The sequence below is a fragment of the Euprymna scolopes genome, chromosome 15 (genome assembly GCF_053919585.1).
Source record: "Euprymna scolopes isolate OS-2025 chromosome 15, ASM5391958v1, whole genome shotgun sequence".
Classification (NCBI taxonomy): Eukaryota; Metazoa; Mollusca; class Cephalopoda; order Sepiida; family Sepiolidae; genus Euprymna; species Euprymna scolopes.
In genome coordinates, this window is record NC_136496.1 from 44775414 (window position 1) to 44795224 (window position 19811).

Below are 19811 nucleotides of genomic sequence, written 5' to 3' on the forward strand. Positions count from 1 at the left end.
ATAGGAGAATTCATTGGCTCACCTTTTTCTTAAAGTTTATTTGCTTATTGTTATGCAATAACCAGTTGTTTTGTTTCTTGTAGTTCATGAGTTTGATTCTTACTAATAACATGCCATTTCAACGTTTCTTTAGTTTTAAAATTTCGCAGTTTTGTAGTCAATTATTTCATAGTTATATAAGATTTTAAAAAGTGAAAGACCCTTTGAAAACAAGATTTGGCGCAAACCTGCGAACCAGAAGTTATATAAAAAAATAAAATAAATATATATGTTCATAAAAAATAATAAATAAATTTAAAAATCTAAAAAATGAAATAATTTGTGAGTTAGAAATAAAAATTAAAAATGTGCAGTCCCCATTTCCGGAAGAAAAGATATAAAGCAGAGGCTGAAGAGAATCCATTATCTCTCAACCATAAACGGGTCCCTCTACATTGGATTTGAAATTGATGGTAACAATGTTTTTATGACTTTTTGTAAAGTTTTAAAATTTGATATGTATATCTATACATTAATATGATAGCGTGCGTGTGTGTTATTTTCTGTGTCACACTTACATCCGGGTTGTTTAATTGTTATGTACTTCCATTTCTTGTCATAAATAATTTTATCAAGAATTCTTCATAAGTTTTGGTTTCGATTATGGCTGAAGGAACTTAAGTTATATATATACATATATTTTTTTAAAGTTTTTATTTCGATTTCGATTCAAGCTAATGCCCCCAAGTCATATGGATATATTGTTTTTATTTTTAAAATTGCAACTTAATATATAAAAATCGATAGAACATTAACTCTATAATAATATATACGAAAGCTGAATAATAATATATACGAAAGCTGAAAGAATTAAAATATATTTAAGTGTACTTTATGACCAGGCTTTGCCGGTTGTTTGTGCATAGCAGTTTTAACAAAAAAACTACAATAATATCAGAGCATCTCCATTTACACTGAACACCAATAAAATGCCAACATCAATATGTTACATATGAATGAATCCCTTGTGGAATTTCCACAGGTCCCGCTAGTATATAGTAATATGTAGTAAGAAATAGTGATATTTACAATTAGAAATAAAATAGGTTTAAGATTCCTAAAATATGTACTAGAATTGCCTGTGGCACAGTGATTAGAGTACTTGGAAAAATTCAATTGTAAAAGTGACCTCTTTTTGAAGTTTGAAGGTTCAATCTCTAGTGTGGGTGACCGAAAATACAATTGCAAATTACTTAGGACTTCTAATGGAATGAGGGCATGCTATCCCTGTGAATTAAATAAAAGGTTCTGTTCAAAATTCTGTACAGATTCTTGAGTTCAACAAAAAGATTCTTGAATTTTAAAAGATATAGCTGATGGTTGGAGGCTTCATCGGCTGAAACATGAAAATGACACTCAAGATGAGAACAATAATCTGAAGAGTCCAAATAATATGAAAGCTGTTGCAGTTGTTCAAAAGATTTGTTAGCTTGATTATCATTAGAGCACAAGGAGGTGCTTGTGCTCTAATGATTACAAGGTATAAGATGAAGAACTTGTTACATTATTATCCAGCAGGGTGGTACAACTGATGATCAAATGGAAAGTCTGTCAGGTATGTGTACACAAAAATCATGAGAATGAGAAAACTATGTCTGGACAATATAAAGAGATGTGTAAGCAGGACAGGAGACTTTGTTTGTTTGGTCACTATGAAAGAATAAATTGGAATACTTGAGTTAGTAGGCATAGAAGAGTTGAAATAGCAAAGTTAGTTAGCAAAAAAAAAATGGATAAACTAAATGTGGGAGGAAGTGAGTGATAAAAAGATTTGAAAGAAAGGAGAATAAAAAAGTTCTAGCCAGAGATAGGTTAGTTTAGAAATCAATTTCTAAAAGACATTCAACACTTGCCAATGTGTAAAACAGACATTAAACTTGATATGATGATGTCTAGTGTTATTTATTTTTAATTTCATAGTATAATTTTGCTATTTATAAGCAATAGTTTACACATATATAAAAAAAGTAATGAAAAAAATAGAATAAATAGCTAAAATTTGTTATCTTTCTTTGAATTTATGATACCAAAAGATGCACTCCAAAAATTGCAAACATTTATTTGGAGTAAAAAAGAAATATATATATGCTCATTCAATTTCAAAGGTATTTTTCTACGTTCATATATAAAAATAAGTGTAAAAAAATATGTTGAAGATAGGACTAGACAATTGGTAACCGCAACTTCTGAAATTTTAAATCAATAAATTTGCATTGTCTCTGGTTACACAACCCTTGTTATAGATAAAATCTTACATATCAAGTAAAGTGATATTTCCCCCATTTCATTGACCAGTATAGCTTCATAAAGAAAAGATACATCAATCATTTTTGACTTACATTGTTCCGTGTCAAGAGCAACATTTTTTTTAATTCAATTTCACAATTTTTATATTTAGTCCACTCATCCATTTCTTCTTCTTTTTTCTTTTATCTACCTACCTGATGCAGTGCGCCAATAAAATCCAATAATGGGAAAAATTCCATATCATTATATTTGGTTAAATGTCTATTTTACATTCTGGCTTGTGCTAAATGGTTTTTAGAAAATTGACTTCCAAACTAACTTCTCTCTGGTTAGAACTTTATTATCCAACTTTCTCTAACATTCATCCTTATCACTTCCGCCTATATTTTCCTTGTGAACTGACCCTGCTACTTCAACTGTTCTACATCTGTTAACCATGAAATTATGGTCCATTCTTTCAATATAGCCATGCCATTGAAGCCTTTGCACACATCTTCCACTGAGCTCATCAGATATAAACTTGTCATTAAGACTTGTTATACTTTCAATGTATCATTCTCATGTCACTTCTCTCTATGCGACACGTCTTCAACACTCATTGACTAGGTTTCACTTTCATACAGCATTACACATACCTGATAAACTCTTCCCTTGGTTGACATAATGTTTTGCTAGTTGGTAATCATAAAATGCTTAGTGATGTTAAAAAAGAAGTTAGAAGTTGTAAAACTCTCTTGGCCAAAACTACACTCATCACACCCCATTACATTCTTAAGGAAATCTGAAAGAAATCTAATTAGCATCATCTTTTTGCATTACATCTGAAGTTGGTAAATGCACAGTATATCACTAACTGTACTTCTTTACCTCCACCAAGGAAATTATATTTTTAGTTGAGTTTGTTTCTTAGTATGTTTATGTACAGCCTAGCATCTGCATACCTTGATAATTCGTCACTAAACTTGGACAAAATATTGGTTCTGGTCTAATTTAGAACTGATTTGGTGATATCTAGAGCAAAGGACAAGGTCAAGATTACAGAAAAAGTTGAAAGTCACATTTTTGGTGATAACTTCAATTCAATTTATTGTAGAGATGATATTCAGCTCATATTGTAGCTAATGAAATCCCACACAGATTTGCAGAATTTCAACCTCCAATATTTGCCAGATTTGATTTATGGATCTGAAGTTTTTTGATAAAAGTAACCACAATGCAAAAGAAATCAGTTTTTGAATAATCAATATTTCCATGACATAACTTAGGAAATATTTCATACAATATAGAAAATTAAGACCAAGATAAGACTTTTGGTCATTCCTTACATTATCAGATTGCAGACTCACTACTAACAATGATTAAAACAAACATATGGCATAGTTAAAGGGGTGAGGGAAGACAAAAATTAAAGTAAAAAAAAAATTCCCAGGCAACACTGGATAGATGTAGTTAGTTATTCAGTGAGACAAGTTTCACCTTTAACAGAAACGGTTCAGACAGTGGCAGTCATATCTATTTCAAAAGATCAAAAGAAATATAAATAACTTAAACTTTTCTTTTCACAGAAGTTTCCTGTTTCTCAAGAATAGCTAAACTGAACTTCAATAAAAAATAAAAACAAATAAAAAAAATCTGAATGTCTTTATAACTAAAAAATGATTACAATTAATGAAAATATGTAGTAAATTGTATTATTTAACAAGCAAACATTTTACACAGACATTTTATAAATTAAACCACAACAAATAATTGATCGTTTGTAAAATTTAGTGTTAAATGATTTTTTTCAGTTCCTCTCCGATGTCTGGATCACTACAAACATTAACAACTCTAAATACAACTCACCGTCAAGGTAAGTGTCATCTTGTCTTTCCAAACAAGTATCGATATCTACAAAGTTGAAAACAACTCATTATCACCTGCATTATTGACAGGTAAATCAGATGTGCTGAAAATTTGTATGGATTAAATTTGATACAAATTTCAAAATATCAATCAAATCAAATCAAGATGGCCAAGTTTTAAAAATATTTCTTAAAAGTTTTGTAATATGTAATTATTATCTAAATATTGAGATAATCTTTTATGAATATAAAGATAATTACAAATATAATTTTTAAATTATAAAAGTAAATAAATTATTGAGTTCAAGATTAAAAATTGTAGTCAATTTTAAATTTAAAAAAATGAATAATGCGACTAATCTCTGTTTGAACAAAGATATTTTAAAAATGGAAAATAATTTTTATATAAATAAGTCTCTGTTCTTATCCACAATTGCCCTGGATTAAAAACAAAAATAAAGAAAAATCTTTATGATGTATGCATCCATGACCAAATGAAAATATTATAATCCAAAAATCATGTAAATTGATCAAGTAATTTTATTTTTATATAAGAAAATCAAGCTTTATGAGTATTCAAGAAGTGACTCTCATCAGCCATTTTGAAAAAAATATGAAGAAAAAAGGGAAATAACTCAACAATAATTAATACTTACTAGATTTATGTTGTAATGCCTATGAATTAATCACTAAATGATGATTTTCTTTATAAAAATAAAACTGCTTGATTAATTTGCATGATTTTGGGAATATGATATTTCTGTTTTGTCACAGATATGTACATTATTCATATTTTTCTTAATTTTTGTTTTTTAATATAAGGGAGGTTCTAGACAGTAATCAAGGTCATTAATATCTCTTCTTTTTAATGACAAAAATAATTAAAACCCTTTCAATTTAATCTAAATTTTGTCACTAAAATGTTACTGATGTAATGTTTGCATAATAGGTAGAATGGACAAGTAAAATTTAATACAACTTTGTACATTTTTTTATTATGAGATTTTTCTTAATTTTACAAAAAAACATTTGTAAAATAAAAGCAGTAATTATTAGTTGAATTTTAGGACAATAGACAAGCAAACAGATTTTTAAATTTTAACATACAAGTGAAATATGGCAGTTCAAAATAAAATAACAGGAAAATTATTAAATATATTTATGTATCAGTCAAAGGTAGATGTCTACACTTAAAATTACAGAAAATTGTTAAGTAGAATTTTAATAAAAATAAAAATCATTTTTTTTTTCTGTATCTGATTCTAGGTTGGATCAAACTCTTTTTATATCTTCTTCTATAATCTATATATACCATTTTTATAGAACTTTTTATATACTCCCTAGATTATGATATCTACGATTTGCGAATGAACGTTATGTCTATCTTTTATTTGAGTGACTTTTATTTTATAAAATTCCCACTATTCTGTCTTCTCACATGTTTGTTCGTGTTTTTCATATAAAAACGGAACTAACGATCAAAAGCAAAGTCGTGTTCTCAGCCTTTCGTGCTGAGATGTCCAGAAAGCAATGAGCTTTGATCAATGCGGGGGAAAACCCGTCATATCAGACAATTGCTATTCATTTGGACACTCCCCTTCCTGTGGGGAGCTTGTTTTTCCCAACATCGTCGGAAAACAAACAAATACGCAGAAAGCTTCAAGCTTAACTGGCTTGCAGCCAAAGTTAAGTGCGTGATGTTTGACATCCTGTAACTTTGTAATCATTTAAGTTCAACCATTCTCACTTCCTCTGCCCTCTTAGTGTCGCGGTAAGATATCATTTTTTCTTTCACTTTCTTTTCTGCCTTCACCTCAAGTCTTTGGGTTTAAACCTACCTGCCTACTAACACTTTTTTTTTTTTTCTTAGACACACACACACCGACAAACACCCGGGCAACACTTGGTACCCCCGCTAGTCTAATATATAAAAGGCAAAATGTGTGCATGTGCGTGTATGTTTGTATGTTTTGCAAAGATTTTCGACAGAGGCAATGGATCCTGACAAAATCAGTATCGTTTTAAAGCTATCTTTCAAAGCATATCTGAGAAAATTGACCAAGTCCTATCTGCTTATCCTTCAGCTAACATTCACGTATGTGGTGACTTCAATGTTCACAACGTCGAATGGTTGACCCACTCTAACAAGACCGATGATGAGGGGAGGTTCTGTCATGATTTCTCCATTGCCTATGACCTCACTCAGATTGTTCAGGAACCCACCCGTGTGTCCGACAACGACAGCCAGTATGCGAGCCTACTAGACCTTTTTCTCACAACTTGCCCTGAACTATGTTCAGTTTCTGTTCTGTCGCCTCTTGGATCTTCCGACCACTCTGTTGTATCAATTAAGATAAAAATGAAATGTAATAAGTCCCCAGACGTACCTCTCCATTGTACAGTATATCGATACACTAAGGCTGATTGGGATAGCTTCCGTACATTTATATCTGATCTACCTCTGCATTCCATGTTTAAAAAGGATGTGTCCTCTATAGTATTAGACCTGACGGAATACTTAATTGTAGGTATTGACCGTTTCATACCCTCGAAAAAGTTTCAGCAAAAACCTAACAGCCAGCCATGGTTCTCTCCAGAATGTGCTGCTGCCATTGCGCACAGAAATCACTTTTTCCACTGTTTCCAACGTAATAGATGTATGAAAACTAAAGCCGCTTTCAGGACTGCCAGCAACCATTGTAAGAAAGTAATAAAGAATGCAAGAGAGTTGTATGCTCAATCTGTTAAGTCCAAAGTAGCTGAACAGCGGCTTGGTTCCCACCAGTTTTGGCAAATAGCAAACAGAATCCTGAACAGAAGCGTGTGCTCCATCCCAACTATTATCAATGGACCTGAGGTAATCTCGTCAGCATCAGACAAAGCCAAACTCTTTGTCAAGAACTTTTCAGCTAATTCTACCCTTTGCGATCAAGGCCGCCAACCCCCAATATTTCCTCCTGTATCAGAAAACACGATATGTGATATACGTATATCTGTACGTGATGTTGCCAAGCTAATCAAAAACCTTGATTTCAGTAAAGCAACTGGCCCTGACGGTATTCCAATTATAATACTCAAAAAACTTCAACCTGAACTAGCGCCCATACTTACAAAACTGTTTAAACGTTGTCTTAAGGAGAATAGTTTCCCATCTCCCTGGAAAATTTCATCAGTATGCCCTATATTTAACAATTCAGGTGATCGCTCATCCCCCTCTCAGTACAGGCCAATAAGTCTCCTGTGCGTCATGGAGGCAACCTTTCTAGGGCAATTGCTCTTGACATATCTAAGGCCTTTAATAGGGTATGGCATAAAGGTTTACTTCATAAGATCTCTAGCTATGGTATAGCTGGAAATGTCTTCTACATTATTAAATCATTTCTTTCTGATAGGTTCATAAGAGTAGTAGTTGAGGGGCAAAAATCAGAAGCTCACGGTATTAATGCCGGTGTCCCTCAGGGGTCCATCCTGGGCCCAACTCTTTTCCTGATCTACATTAATGATCTTCCAAATCACATCCTTACATCATTTGTAGACATTTATGCTGACGACACTACCATTTATGGTAGCACATCTAAGACAGTAAACGACCAAGTTCTCTCCAATTCTCTCTCCTCTGATCTTGAGCATGTAGTACAATGGGGTAAGGAGTGGCTGGTTACTTTTAATGCATCTAAAACCAAGCTTCTCTCTTCACATCATCAACATTCTGATCCACATCTGGCATCAATTGAAATGAATGGCTCTCGTCTTCAGGAGGCCTCTAGTTTTGACAAGCTTCTTGGCTTGACCATTACTCCTGATCTTAAATGGAACACGTACATCAAATCTGTTGCCAAGGCCGCTGGAAAAATGGTGAGATCTTTCTATCGATCCGGTAGATATCTCACTGCTGATGCTATTCTCTATCTATATAAGAGCCAGGTACGTCCAAGGATGGAATACTGTTGCCACATCTGGGCAGGAGCTGCTAGAAAGGACTTGGCCTGCCTTGATAGAGTTCAAAATAGACTTCGTAGCCTCATAGGAGATGTCCTTTTCTCTTCCTTGCAACCTCTATCTCACAGAAGAAATGTTGCGAGTTTGTCTCTGATGTATCGTTATTTTCATGGAAAGTGTTCGACTGAGCTTCAATCTATGGTCCCCCCTCGCCAAACTTTCACAAGAAACACTCGTCTAGCTGTAAACACTATCAATAATTCCCCCCACTCTTTATCTGTGCCTAAACCTAAACGTAGATTCCATGAACAAAGCTTCTTTCTTAAAACTGCATGCCTGTGGAATTGTCTTCCGTTTCCTGCTTTCCGGCTGACTACAATATGGTTGTCTTCAAGTCTAACGTAAATAAGTTCTTGATGAGCCGTTCCATATAAGTTATCAAATTTACCAAATTTTCATTACTAATGATTACTATATTGTCCAATTTCTACTGTACACTCTTTAACCCTTATCCTTGAGTGGCCTCTTGGCCTTGATAATGTGGTGATGCCTATGTAAAAAAAAAAAGAAAAAAAAAAGCTCCGTCCTTCAGATGATAAATATAAAAAAAATTGGCCAAAAACATTCATTCATTCACCCTCAACTGAGCATTTTGTACAAGGAGGAGTCGCTTTTTTCGGCAACATTTTAGCAAGTCATTGTTTTTTTTTTCAATTGACTATGCTTAATTTCAATGTTCTGAACTACTGGTCAGGCGATGGAGACATCGGCTAAGATGTCACGTTTTTTAACCTTTTTTTTCTCATTCATGTTACAGAATCGAGCCTGCCTATTACCACTTTTTTTAGCACCTCTGCCTACTGTTGTTTTGACCCCCCCCCACACACTACTACTTATATAAATCTCAAACATCGGTTTGTGTGATTGTCTGTGTGTTCGTATGTCTGTAAAAAACTTTTGTCAGCCGCATCAAACCAGATGGAAACCGGCAACATCTGATAGTGATGTCTTGGACGCATAATATGTGAAAATTAGAAAAAAGATTAATTCCGTAATGGTCAACTAGACCATTTCTTACAAGGAGAGTTCCTTTTTGCAATGCCATTTCTGCAAGTCACGTACGCGTGTCAAACTGAAACTATGCTTATAAATATTATTTTGAAGGGTCATTATGTCATTAGTCGTCATGATCCGATGTTCATAAGCGTTTGCCAAGTAACGTTCTTCCCTTCTTTCCCTCTTTTGCATTTCAGGTTCGAGCCTGCCTACTGCAGCTATTTTTTTTTTTTTTTGCGGTCGCACTGGCACTTGCTGTTGTTTTGATTCATTTTTGGGGGTAGGGTCCCAGGTTGTCACCTACTTCTACTGTTTTTTTCTGGGGGGGTTGCTCAATATCCTTAGTATAGCAGCTCTGTCCAAATCGAATTCCATGTCCACCCAGGCAACACTGGGTATCTATGCTAGTCTTTAATAAAGAAGAGTTACATTAAACGGAAAAAAGGGAAAGATAAGTCAGTATGAAACATAAAATGAGTTTAATCTAACTAACAATCAAGCAGATATAAAAAAAACCTGACTTTTATTTTTATTAAAATTCAACTTGATGATTTTCCATAATTTTTTGTTGCACACAAATAGTTTTGTTTGATATGTAAGTATATCAAATAGTTTTTGTCTTAGTCATATTTCACTTATGCATTACTGAAATCAAACACCAAGGTTTTATTTTATTTGGAAAATAATTGAAATAATTTTAAAATAAAATTGAAAACTCTTATTTTATCCTAAACAAAGTTAAAAACAACAAGACAGTAATTTTTCTAAGCTTATTTTGTTTTTAAAATTCATACATAAATTTTTATAATGGTTAAATAAGGCATCCAAAAATTCTTCTTGATCCTGTTTTTCATTTGTACACTTAACATCAGAATTTATGTATACATATTGATATTATGTATACATATTGATATTATGTATACATATTGATATTATGTATACATATTGATATCCTCACTTGTTGATCATATATTTAAGGTCTCTTTTTTTGATGTCTTATCCAGTGCTGCTGATAAAAATTTATTATAATTAAAAAAATCCTACTATCAACTCAGAAACGATTGTACATTAATTGTTCTTTGACTCGATAAATCATTTGACCGTTGGCTTATATGTAGGTTATCTATGGATATGCGATTCTCCGTACGACAGCTCACACATGTAGCTAACTGTAGTCAAGCCCGACCCTCAAACAATAGGTATTATGATCAGTTGCAGCCCAAAGGAAATTACAGATATTTTATTATTTAAAAGTTCTGTTAATTTTTTCTGTTTATGATTTTTCACGATAATTAAATTCAGTAATTAGCGTCTCTCCCTAGAGGCTTAAGAAAATAATCTTCCCTTAGGTCTGAACAATCACCCATCTTTGTTATGTACGTACTTATATATGTATATGTTTAACTATGCACACACACACACACACACACATATATGTATAAAGAGAGAGAGAGTGAGATATGTTAATATACATCCATACATACGTGTGTGTGTGTGTGTGTGTGTGTGTGTATCCACATATATATATATATATGTGAATGTGTGATTTTTTTTTTAAATTGACGTGAACGCTAGGATACTTCAATTAAAAAAAATATGAACACATAAAATTATAGAAGAATAAAAGGCGAATCAAATGAGGTATAGGTTGTTTAAACAGTTACAATCAATTTAGCTTAAATTTGCGGTTTTTGAAACTTAAATTTGTGGTGCTGTATGTATGCTGTATGGCTATTCACATATATATTACAATAGAAAGATGAGCATGAAAAGTAATATGGTTAAGCTTAAACATGGAAAAGTAAAAGACTAGTTGCTAAAACGGGAAAAGAAAATGACAAAATATTCTCGTAAAAAATATAATAAATAACTTAAAATATTGCAGCATTAAGAATTGATTATATGTTATAAATTGAATTTAAAAAAATTCTTAATGCTGCAATATTTTAAGTTATAAATTTATTTATATTATTTACTAGAATATCTTATCCTTTATTTTTACTCGAATATCTTGTCCCTTTCTTTTCCAGTTTTAACAAATAGTCCATATTACTTTTCATCCTCGCATTTTTGTATTGTAATTCATGATTTTTCCACGCTCCCAATAAATTCACTTGTTCTTTGTTTAATTTCAGTCTTATTTTTTTTGCCCCCATAAAACATATGTAATAACAATGTATGGCACTCGTCTGCTTTCAATAAAATCTCCCCCAATTATCTCCCTTTCATGCTTTCATTCTCTCTTTTTCTCTTGTTACTTCTCTTTTTGTGACAGCAGTGAATTAGAAGCGACGTGGTTGTTATGGAAACCAGTCATAAAAAGCGTCACTCATCTCCTTACATATTTTTACGATTTTGAACACCAGAAAATTCATCATAACTATTTTACTGAATGAAAATTGAATTTTCTTTTCACAATATAGCTGAGAAGGTGATCTATAAACCGTAATAATTGTTTAAAATTTGGTTGGAAAATGGGTGAGCAGTCAAGCTTTAAAACAGTTCTAAATGACTAAAATTGCCACTTAAAGTTAACCATATATTCAAACATTACCTGAATGATATAGATGCATATATGTATATATATATATATATATATATATATATATATATATATATGTATGTCTCTATACACACACATATATATACACATTCACATAAATATGTATATACTAGCAGTTCAGCCTAGCTTTGCTCAGGCTCTATGTACTGTTCATAACTTTATGTGCAGATGTATATATATATATATATATATATATATATATATATATATATATATATATATATATTAAAAAGTTTGACCCCTGTCTAGATAACCTACATCTAAAATTTAAAGTGTTTAGACCCAAAATTGGTGGAGGAGTTTGCAAAGGTTAACTCTTTCAACTTTTACTTCTTGACAGCCAAATTTTCGCCCAAAAACTGATTAAAAAGCTTGCTGCAAGTCTGAATACCTTTGTAAAATTTCAAATGTTTAGACCCAAAATTTGCTGAATAGTTTGCTAGAGACCGCAAAGGTCAAATCTTTTTAACTTTGACCCCTTGGTAGCCAAGTTTTCGGCCAAAAATTGATTAAAAAGCTTGCCCCATGTCTGAATACACTTTATGTAAAATTTCAAATGTTTAGATGAAAAATTGGCTGAAAGGTCAAATTTGTTTAACTTTGACTCCAATTTTGACCTCTAACATTTATTGTTTTGGGCTCAAATCAAGTTAAAAAGTTTGATTCATGACCAAGTAATCTCAATCTAAAATTGGGGAGGAGTTTGGTAGAGTTTTCAAAGGTCAAATCGTTGAATTTGACCCCTTGACAACCAAATTTCTGGCCGAAGACCGATTAAAAAGATTTTCCCAAATCTCAATAATCCTTATGTTAAATCTCAAGTCTGTAGACTGAAAATTGACAGAGTAATTTGGTAGGGAAATGTACACACACATACAGACAATATACAATTTTATTTTTATAGATATATAGATATATATGCATGTGTATATATACAAATGTATATGTATGTATATACAAGGTACCATCAATAAATTTCCAGCCTTTTTTGTATGGGCACTTTTATTGATAGTACACACATGGAACTCTAGTCCCCCTTTGAAGTAATTTCTTCTGGTTGCAATGCATTTGTTGTACTGTTCCAACAATTTCTAGACGGCCCCATGGAAGTATTCTTGTGTGAGCGTGTCAATGGCCTGAATCACAGTCTTATTTTTCTCCTTAATTGTCTTATAAAGTTTTTTTGGGGCCAAAAGTCACAAGGAGCAAGGTCTGGACTATAGAGAGATTGAGAGTGAGGAATAGTCTTGATACCTATCTTGGTCAAGGATGGAGTTGTTGACTGGTGCATTGTCCTGGTGGAAATGCCACTGACCTGATTTGAAGAGTGCTGACCTCTTCTGACGGAATCTCTTCTTGATCTCCCTTGAAACCTCAACATTGTATTTCTTGTTGACTGTCTGTCCAGTGGGAATCTATTGTATGTAGATCATGCTCGTACTCTCAAAAGAAGGGATCATCATAAGTTTCTGAGTGGAATTGCTCTGTTTGGCCTTCTGTGGTCTGGGAGAGCCAGCATGCTTCCACTGAATCATAGTAGTAGATTCAGCTTTCATCGTAGGTCACCAGAGCATCAAGAACTGCGAAATATGAATTGATCAACTCAACCATCTCACTGCTGTCATGATAACAACTTTTCTTTTTGATCTGCTTTGAGAATCCTTGAGACAAACTTTGTGCAAATCTTCTGCATCTTCAGTTCCTTGTGAATAATTGTGTATACAGTTCCCACACTGATATCCCACACAGTGCACTTATTATCTCTATAGACACATGACGATCTTTATCCATGAAATTCTTTATTTGGCCAATCAACTTCGGTGTTCTGACTTCTTTACTCCTCTTACACCTCTCATCATCCCTCACATACTCCTTGCCTTACTTGAATCTCTTATGCCACTCAAAAACTGATGCTCAATTCATGCAAGATGGCTCAAAAGCAGTCTGAAATATTCCATACATTTCTATGGCATTTTTATCAAGTTTAGAACAGGATTTTATTGCATATTATTCTTCTAAAGTATCCTCATGTCCAGATTGCATTTTTGAAATTCACCAGCTGTGACAACCAGGTTTTAGTAGCTGCTGTAGCTATTCATTTGAATCTGAAATCATAAAAATTGGTCAGTCATCTCATAAGATGTATAGCAGTAACATACTGAAGAGTCTACAACAATTTTAAATGCCTGTACAAAATAACTCTGGAAACTTATTGAAATCACCTTGTATGCATGTGTATATATATGTATATGGAGATATATATATATATGTATGTATTTATATAAAACTCAAATGACCTGTTAACGAGTGTTGTAATCCAACATCCGGTTTACGACTTCCGGTTGTGCATGTGTACATAATCAACGCGACAATAAAACATAGTTTTACTGTGTACGTTTGCAGCGTCCCAATTGTTTTTTTTGCAATTAAATTAAAAGGTATATCAAAATTTGAATTAACCTAGTATTATGGCATCTGGGTACTTGATGACGAGTATGGACCCTGTGCAAACATTGGTCTATTTCAGGCCATAAAAAATAATAATAAAATGCCAAAAAAAAATGCCAAATTGATTTTAAACTCAAAATAATCGAGCGTGTTTTCTGTTTTGACTTTTTTTTTCTTTGAGTAAATTTCATTCATATTTTGTTCTTGTTTTTATTTTATTTTATTTCATTTTAAATTTATTTTTATTTTATTTCATTCTAATTTAATTTTAAATTCATTTTTATTATATTTTCTCTACGAAATATTTTTTTGTACATTTATAATAAAAAGTGCTTACGCAACTATTTGAATGGACAAAGGACTTTGATTCTTCTGATAACTTCCTCGAAAAACGAAAAATACTTGCATCTACAATGCAATGTAGTGTTTGTCATCTGGAGATGCCTCTCATAAAGTATCGTGACACAAAGATTTTTTGGTGGAAAATTCATGGGTCAGAAGACATCCAGTAAAAAAGATCTTTTTTAAAAAACTCTTAGTTAACTTTACAAGAATTTATAAAAATTGTGTACGCCTTGTCTCGACAGATAACTGGTGTTGTCGCTGCTTATCTATGTGAATTAAATGTGACTACCATTTATCAATTTGGCATTTTCTTGGGCTTAAATTTGGGGGGGGGGGCTGAAAAAGTTTTTCATGGCTAAATAGACCAATGTCTGTGCAGGGTCCACACTCGGCATCAAGTGTCGGTATCTGTTCAGTGCACATTTACTTATAAATATGGCAAACCACTTATAATTCAATGGCTGCAAGTTTTTATTTTCAAAAATAAATAATTATAAACAGAACGACTCATAGAAATCTATGTATATTCTTTTTTCATTTTAATATACTTTCATAGAAATGTTTCTGTTATGTCACAAAAAACTATTTTCTTTACGTCACAAGTGTCACGCTCATACATTGATTCCATAGCTAATATAATCTACTGACCCAACGGGTCGTCTAGTATATATATATATATATATATATATATATATATATATCAAGAAACAAGAAAGTTATTGCAGTTTTTAACTTTTAAATTCAGATGAACATATCTTGGCTCAGACAAAAATTTATTGATCGAAATAAGCACCATCAAATTTAACACACGTTTGCCAACATAAAGCAATTGTATTCATGCCAATAATGTAAAAATCTTGCATTCTGGTGGCGATGAAATAGTTGAAGGTATTCTTGATATTGCTTAGGTTTTTGAAGTATTTCTCATGCAGAAAGTTGTCGAAGTGCTTGAAAAAGTGGTAGTTGGTAGGTAAGAGGTGTGGAGAGTATTGTGGATGATGCTGAGTTTCGTAGCCCAGTTTATTCAACTTCTGCAGTTTAGCAATGTGTGGTCAATTATTGTCATGGAGGAGAATTGAGTCTTTTCTGTTGACTAATGGTGGGTGTTGTTGTCGAAGTTTCTGATGCATTTCATCCATGTACTTCACTGTCGTAATGGTTTCATCTGCATTAAAAATCTAATAGATGAGACCAGTCGCAAACCACCAAACAGTCAGCATGACCTTCTTTTGGTGCAACTCTGACTTCGATATGTGTTGTGGAGCTCTGTCGGCATCTAATCACTGAGCTGAGTGTTGCCAGTTGTCATAAAGAATCCACTTTTCACTGCAAGTCACAACCTGGTCGAAAAACAGTTCGTTCTTGTTTAGTAAACGAAGGGAAGATGACACTTTATAATGGCGTTTCTTTTGATTGTTGCTTAATTTGGGAGGCACCCATTTATGAAGTTATTTTTGTCTTTCCAATGTCTCTCAAGTGGTTGGAAATCGTGGTGTATGTTATGTCTAATTCAAAAGCAAGTTCTTGAACAGTTGTGCGTATATTGGCTTTGACTGAGGCTTTTAATTGATCGTTGTCAACAACCGATGGCAGACCATTGCGCTCGTCATCTCTCGTCGCTGCCATGAAATTTCTTAAACCATCATTGTGCTTTGTATTCAGTAGTGGTTTCTCAGCCAAATCCTTTGTTGATATTGTGAGCTGTTTCAGCAACTTTTCAGCCTAACTTGAATTAAAATAAGAAAATTGTGCGAATTTGCTTTTTTCTATCTTGTATTTAACATTCTGAAAAGAAGCCATAATAGGTTTAAAAATGATTGTAATTCAAACCATTAAATAGAGCAAAAAACGCTCTTTAAAATGATGTATAAAGTAAAGGTATTTTAACAAAAACTTATTTGAAAATACGTCATTTAAAATCAAAATTAAAAATTCCACAAGAACTTTCTTCTCAACCTTATATATATATATATATATATATATATATATATATATATATATATATATATTAGCAGAACCCGTGGAAATTCCACAATAGTTGAATATTTTTAAAACGCATTATAAATAAAATAAATAAATAAATAATAAAATAAAACAACAACAAATTTAAAACAATTTTTAAGCAAATTCTTTTGAACCTTTTATAGCTAAAAAAAATTATTTATAAAAATTTAGATTTTTTTCAATGGAAATTTGACACAACAGATTTTTTTTGTTTTGTTTTTATAATTTTTTTATATAAATTATAAAGGAACATATAATAATATATCATATGAATTATAAAGGATCAATTCACTTGCACATTTTTTTTAATTTTAAGAAGAAACTATCATAAAAAAAACTTTGTTTCCTCTTAACATGACTTTTTGTAAATTATAAAATAAAATAGCCAATTTGAAACCGTAAACAGTCAGCCATATTTTTATTTGAAAATTTTTGTAGAGGAAATGGTTTTAATGATTTTTAATTGATAAGAGCAACTGTGAAGAGAGGTAATTCGTTTCTCATTAATTAATGTTTGCAATGATTTTTTTTTTTTGTGGCACTGGACAAGGTAATAATTATTTAGAAGATATATATGTGTGTGTGTTTATATCTATATATCTATTCATATATATGTGTATACGCATATGTTTAGATATGTATATGTTTTTGTGTGTGTGCGTGTGTATATATATATATAAATTCTGGTGTTAAGCATTTTAATCTGTTGAATTTCTTTTAATTGCAATAAAAAGTTAATATATTTAAAATTTTAAACGTTATTAGTAAAATATTTATTTAGAAGAAATATTTTTAAACTGTTTTTTGTTGTCTTGTTTTTGATTAATTTGACTTTTATCTTTATTTTCAATCTGCTGCATGCTTTTGGCAAGTCTTCATATGCTTATGCTCTATCACTGTCTCATAATCGATAACGATACCTGCACTGATACCAATAACACTTCATTAGAAAGTTTGTAATTTAATCGGCGACTAAATTTGTTTATGGCATTAACAATTCTTGAAACGTGTCAACCAAGTTGCATAACTTTTTATCAACTTTCTGCTTCTTTTATAATTAATAATTACCATTCCTGCTCTTATTTTGATTAATCAATCTTGAGTTTGATTCTTAGCTGAACATTTTTCCTATCTTTAAGTCATTTCTGTTTCTTCCATTTATTTTACCATGATTATATTCATTGTAAATGTATTTTTCTGTAACAGAATTTTTTTATAAAAATGTTTTATTGACCCAGAAATCAATTGCTTTATTCAATAAATAATGTTGCGTCTTGTTGTTTTTTTTCTTAAATTATTTTTTTACCAAAATAATAATTTTTCTATGAAAATTATGAATCTCCTTTTTAGCAATAGTTGGTTGTTAATTTCCATTATTAAACTTATTCCGTGTTACACTTGTCACTTTATTATTCAGCCTATGCATTGGACATTTCTTTCTATCTTTAACTGCCATTGTTGAAACTTAGAACCAATTACTGTCACTGTTATAAACGTTTCTTACATGGGATCAAGCTATGAAATGTAAAACAAAAATTCATTTTGAGATTTTGATTTCAATTTTGGTTGAGATGATACAAACTTTATCAATATTTGTGACAAGCTGAAGAAACAAATCCTTATTTGATCCTTACCTTAATCCTCTTTCATCCTTCTCTTTTCTCTTTACTTTGATAATACCCACTGATCCAGCTGGGAACTATTTCTTTCAAACTCATTCATTCATAAAGTTAAGAGTTTTATTAAAGCAAATAACTTGTTTGTTGTTGGTGCAGACAACATTAACTGTTACTTAAACATGGCATGATCGTGGGAGTTTCATTGTACAAAACTGTAAGTGTCGGAATAATTAAATATTGCCAAACAACAGCAGTGTGCCATATTCTGAGGGAATGATTGATAATAAAAAATCTGTCAAATGATTTTGACTGTTCTGTCATCACTATCAGCGCTTAAAACAAAAACAAAGTAAACAAAAATTCCATGAGCTATGTTTCTTTCCTAGAACTGCCCATCTGTGGAACACAATACCGCAAGGCTGCTTCCCAGCTGACTATAACATGATCATTCTCAAATCTCATGTAAATAAGGTTTTGTTGAGCAGCCTTCTTAAATAATAAAACCTTACTCAAGTTTCACCATTACTGAGCATCATAGTGTTGTCTCACAGTTTACCCAGTACTCATTAAACTTTTATACTGTTAAAAATATATATATAAAAGTTAATTTGCTGTTAACTATTCAGATTAAGAAGAACTTTAAAAGGATAAATAGTTACCTTCCTCCCACCTCAGGAATATGCAACATATGTCAGAATGTGGTGATTGAGAAGCCAGTATACAAAAGATGTGCACACTCTGACCCACAAAAGATGTCTGAGCAACCTCATCAGCATCCCCCTGCTGGGGCATATTAGACAATTATCAATACCATTCTCAAAGAGAGAAGGTATAGCCTAGAATGATCTTAGAACTGCATAGAATCATACTTTGGTCCAACATAAATTTATCACCAACTTAAAAATGATCCACACTCTTTTGGACTGATTGTCGTATCCTCATCTTGTATAAACAATTCATACTTAAGAAATCATCCTTAAAAGTAATTTTTAAAAGTATGATTTTGATTTGTTAAACAAAACTAATAAAACAAGAACTATAAAAGCATGAATAGTGCCAAACTTTATCAATACAAAATCATTATTGATCCACCATTGTAAAGCAATCAACTTTATTGATTGTGAGGATCCACAAAAGATGACCTTCATGACAATTGTATAAATTCTTGTATTCACATACTCAATTCACCTTATTATATCTTCTAAGACTACTACATACTTGCATGAATAAAGGGTTTCTCTTTCATCTGTACATTTCCTCATGAGAAACACATCCAAACACACACTCATATAGACATCAGGCAAGAAAGAAATGCAGAAAGCACAGCATCAAATAAAGGGGTAATCTTTGTCCGCATAAGCTTTGACTTTGAAAGTTGCACACTTTCATCTGATTTGCATTAACTGCTCAGCATCATGATGGTAATGATGTTTTGAAATCTTGCCCGAATAGAATCCTCGTGACAAAGTATTTATTTTTTAAGCAATAGCTTTATTCAATGATATATACTTTCCTACTCTTAAAACTCTATAGATATTTTGCAATCTCCTTCAGATATTGTATATTATAATTTACCTCCTGTCTTGAGATAATAGGTAACCTTTGAATGGGTGTCTGCATGATGAAGAGTTTATGGTGAAGCAAGAGTAGCATAATAACTAATCACGCCTCTTCTGGACCTGCACTGTTATTTTAGAGAAACAGAAG

At 31.9% G+C, this 19811-nt stretch overlaps 1 protein-coding gene across 5 annotated transcripts in view; it reads left to right on the top strand.

Moving 5' to 3' along the window:
- The window catches only part of LOC145293802 (uncharacterized), a 287168-nt gene that overhangs the window by 214893 nt on the left and 52464 nt on the right, over nt 1-19811 (top strand). For all 5 annotated transcript variants that reach the window (XM_080140374.1, XM_080140376.1, XM_080140375.1 and 2 more), the window contains exon 7: nt 4077-4138. In XM_080140374.1, coding sequence (XP_079996500.1) covers nt 4077-4138 — 62 coding nt within the window. The remainder of the gene's footprint in view (nt 1-4076; nt 4139-19811) is intronic.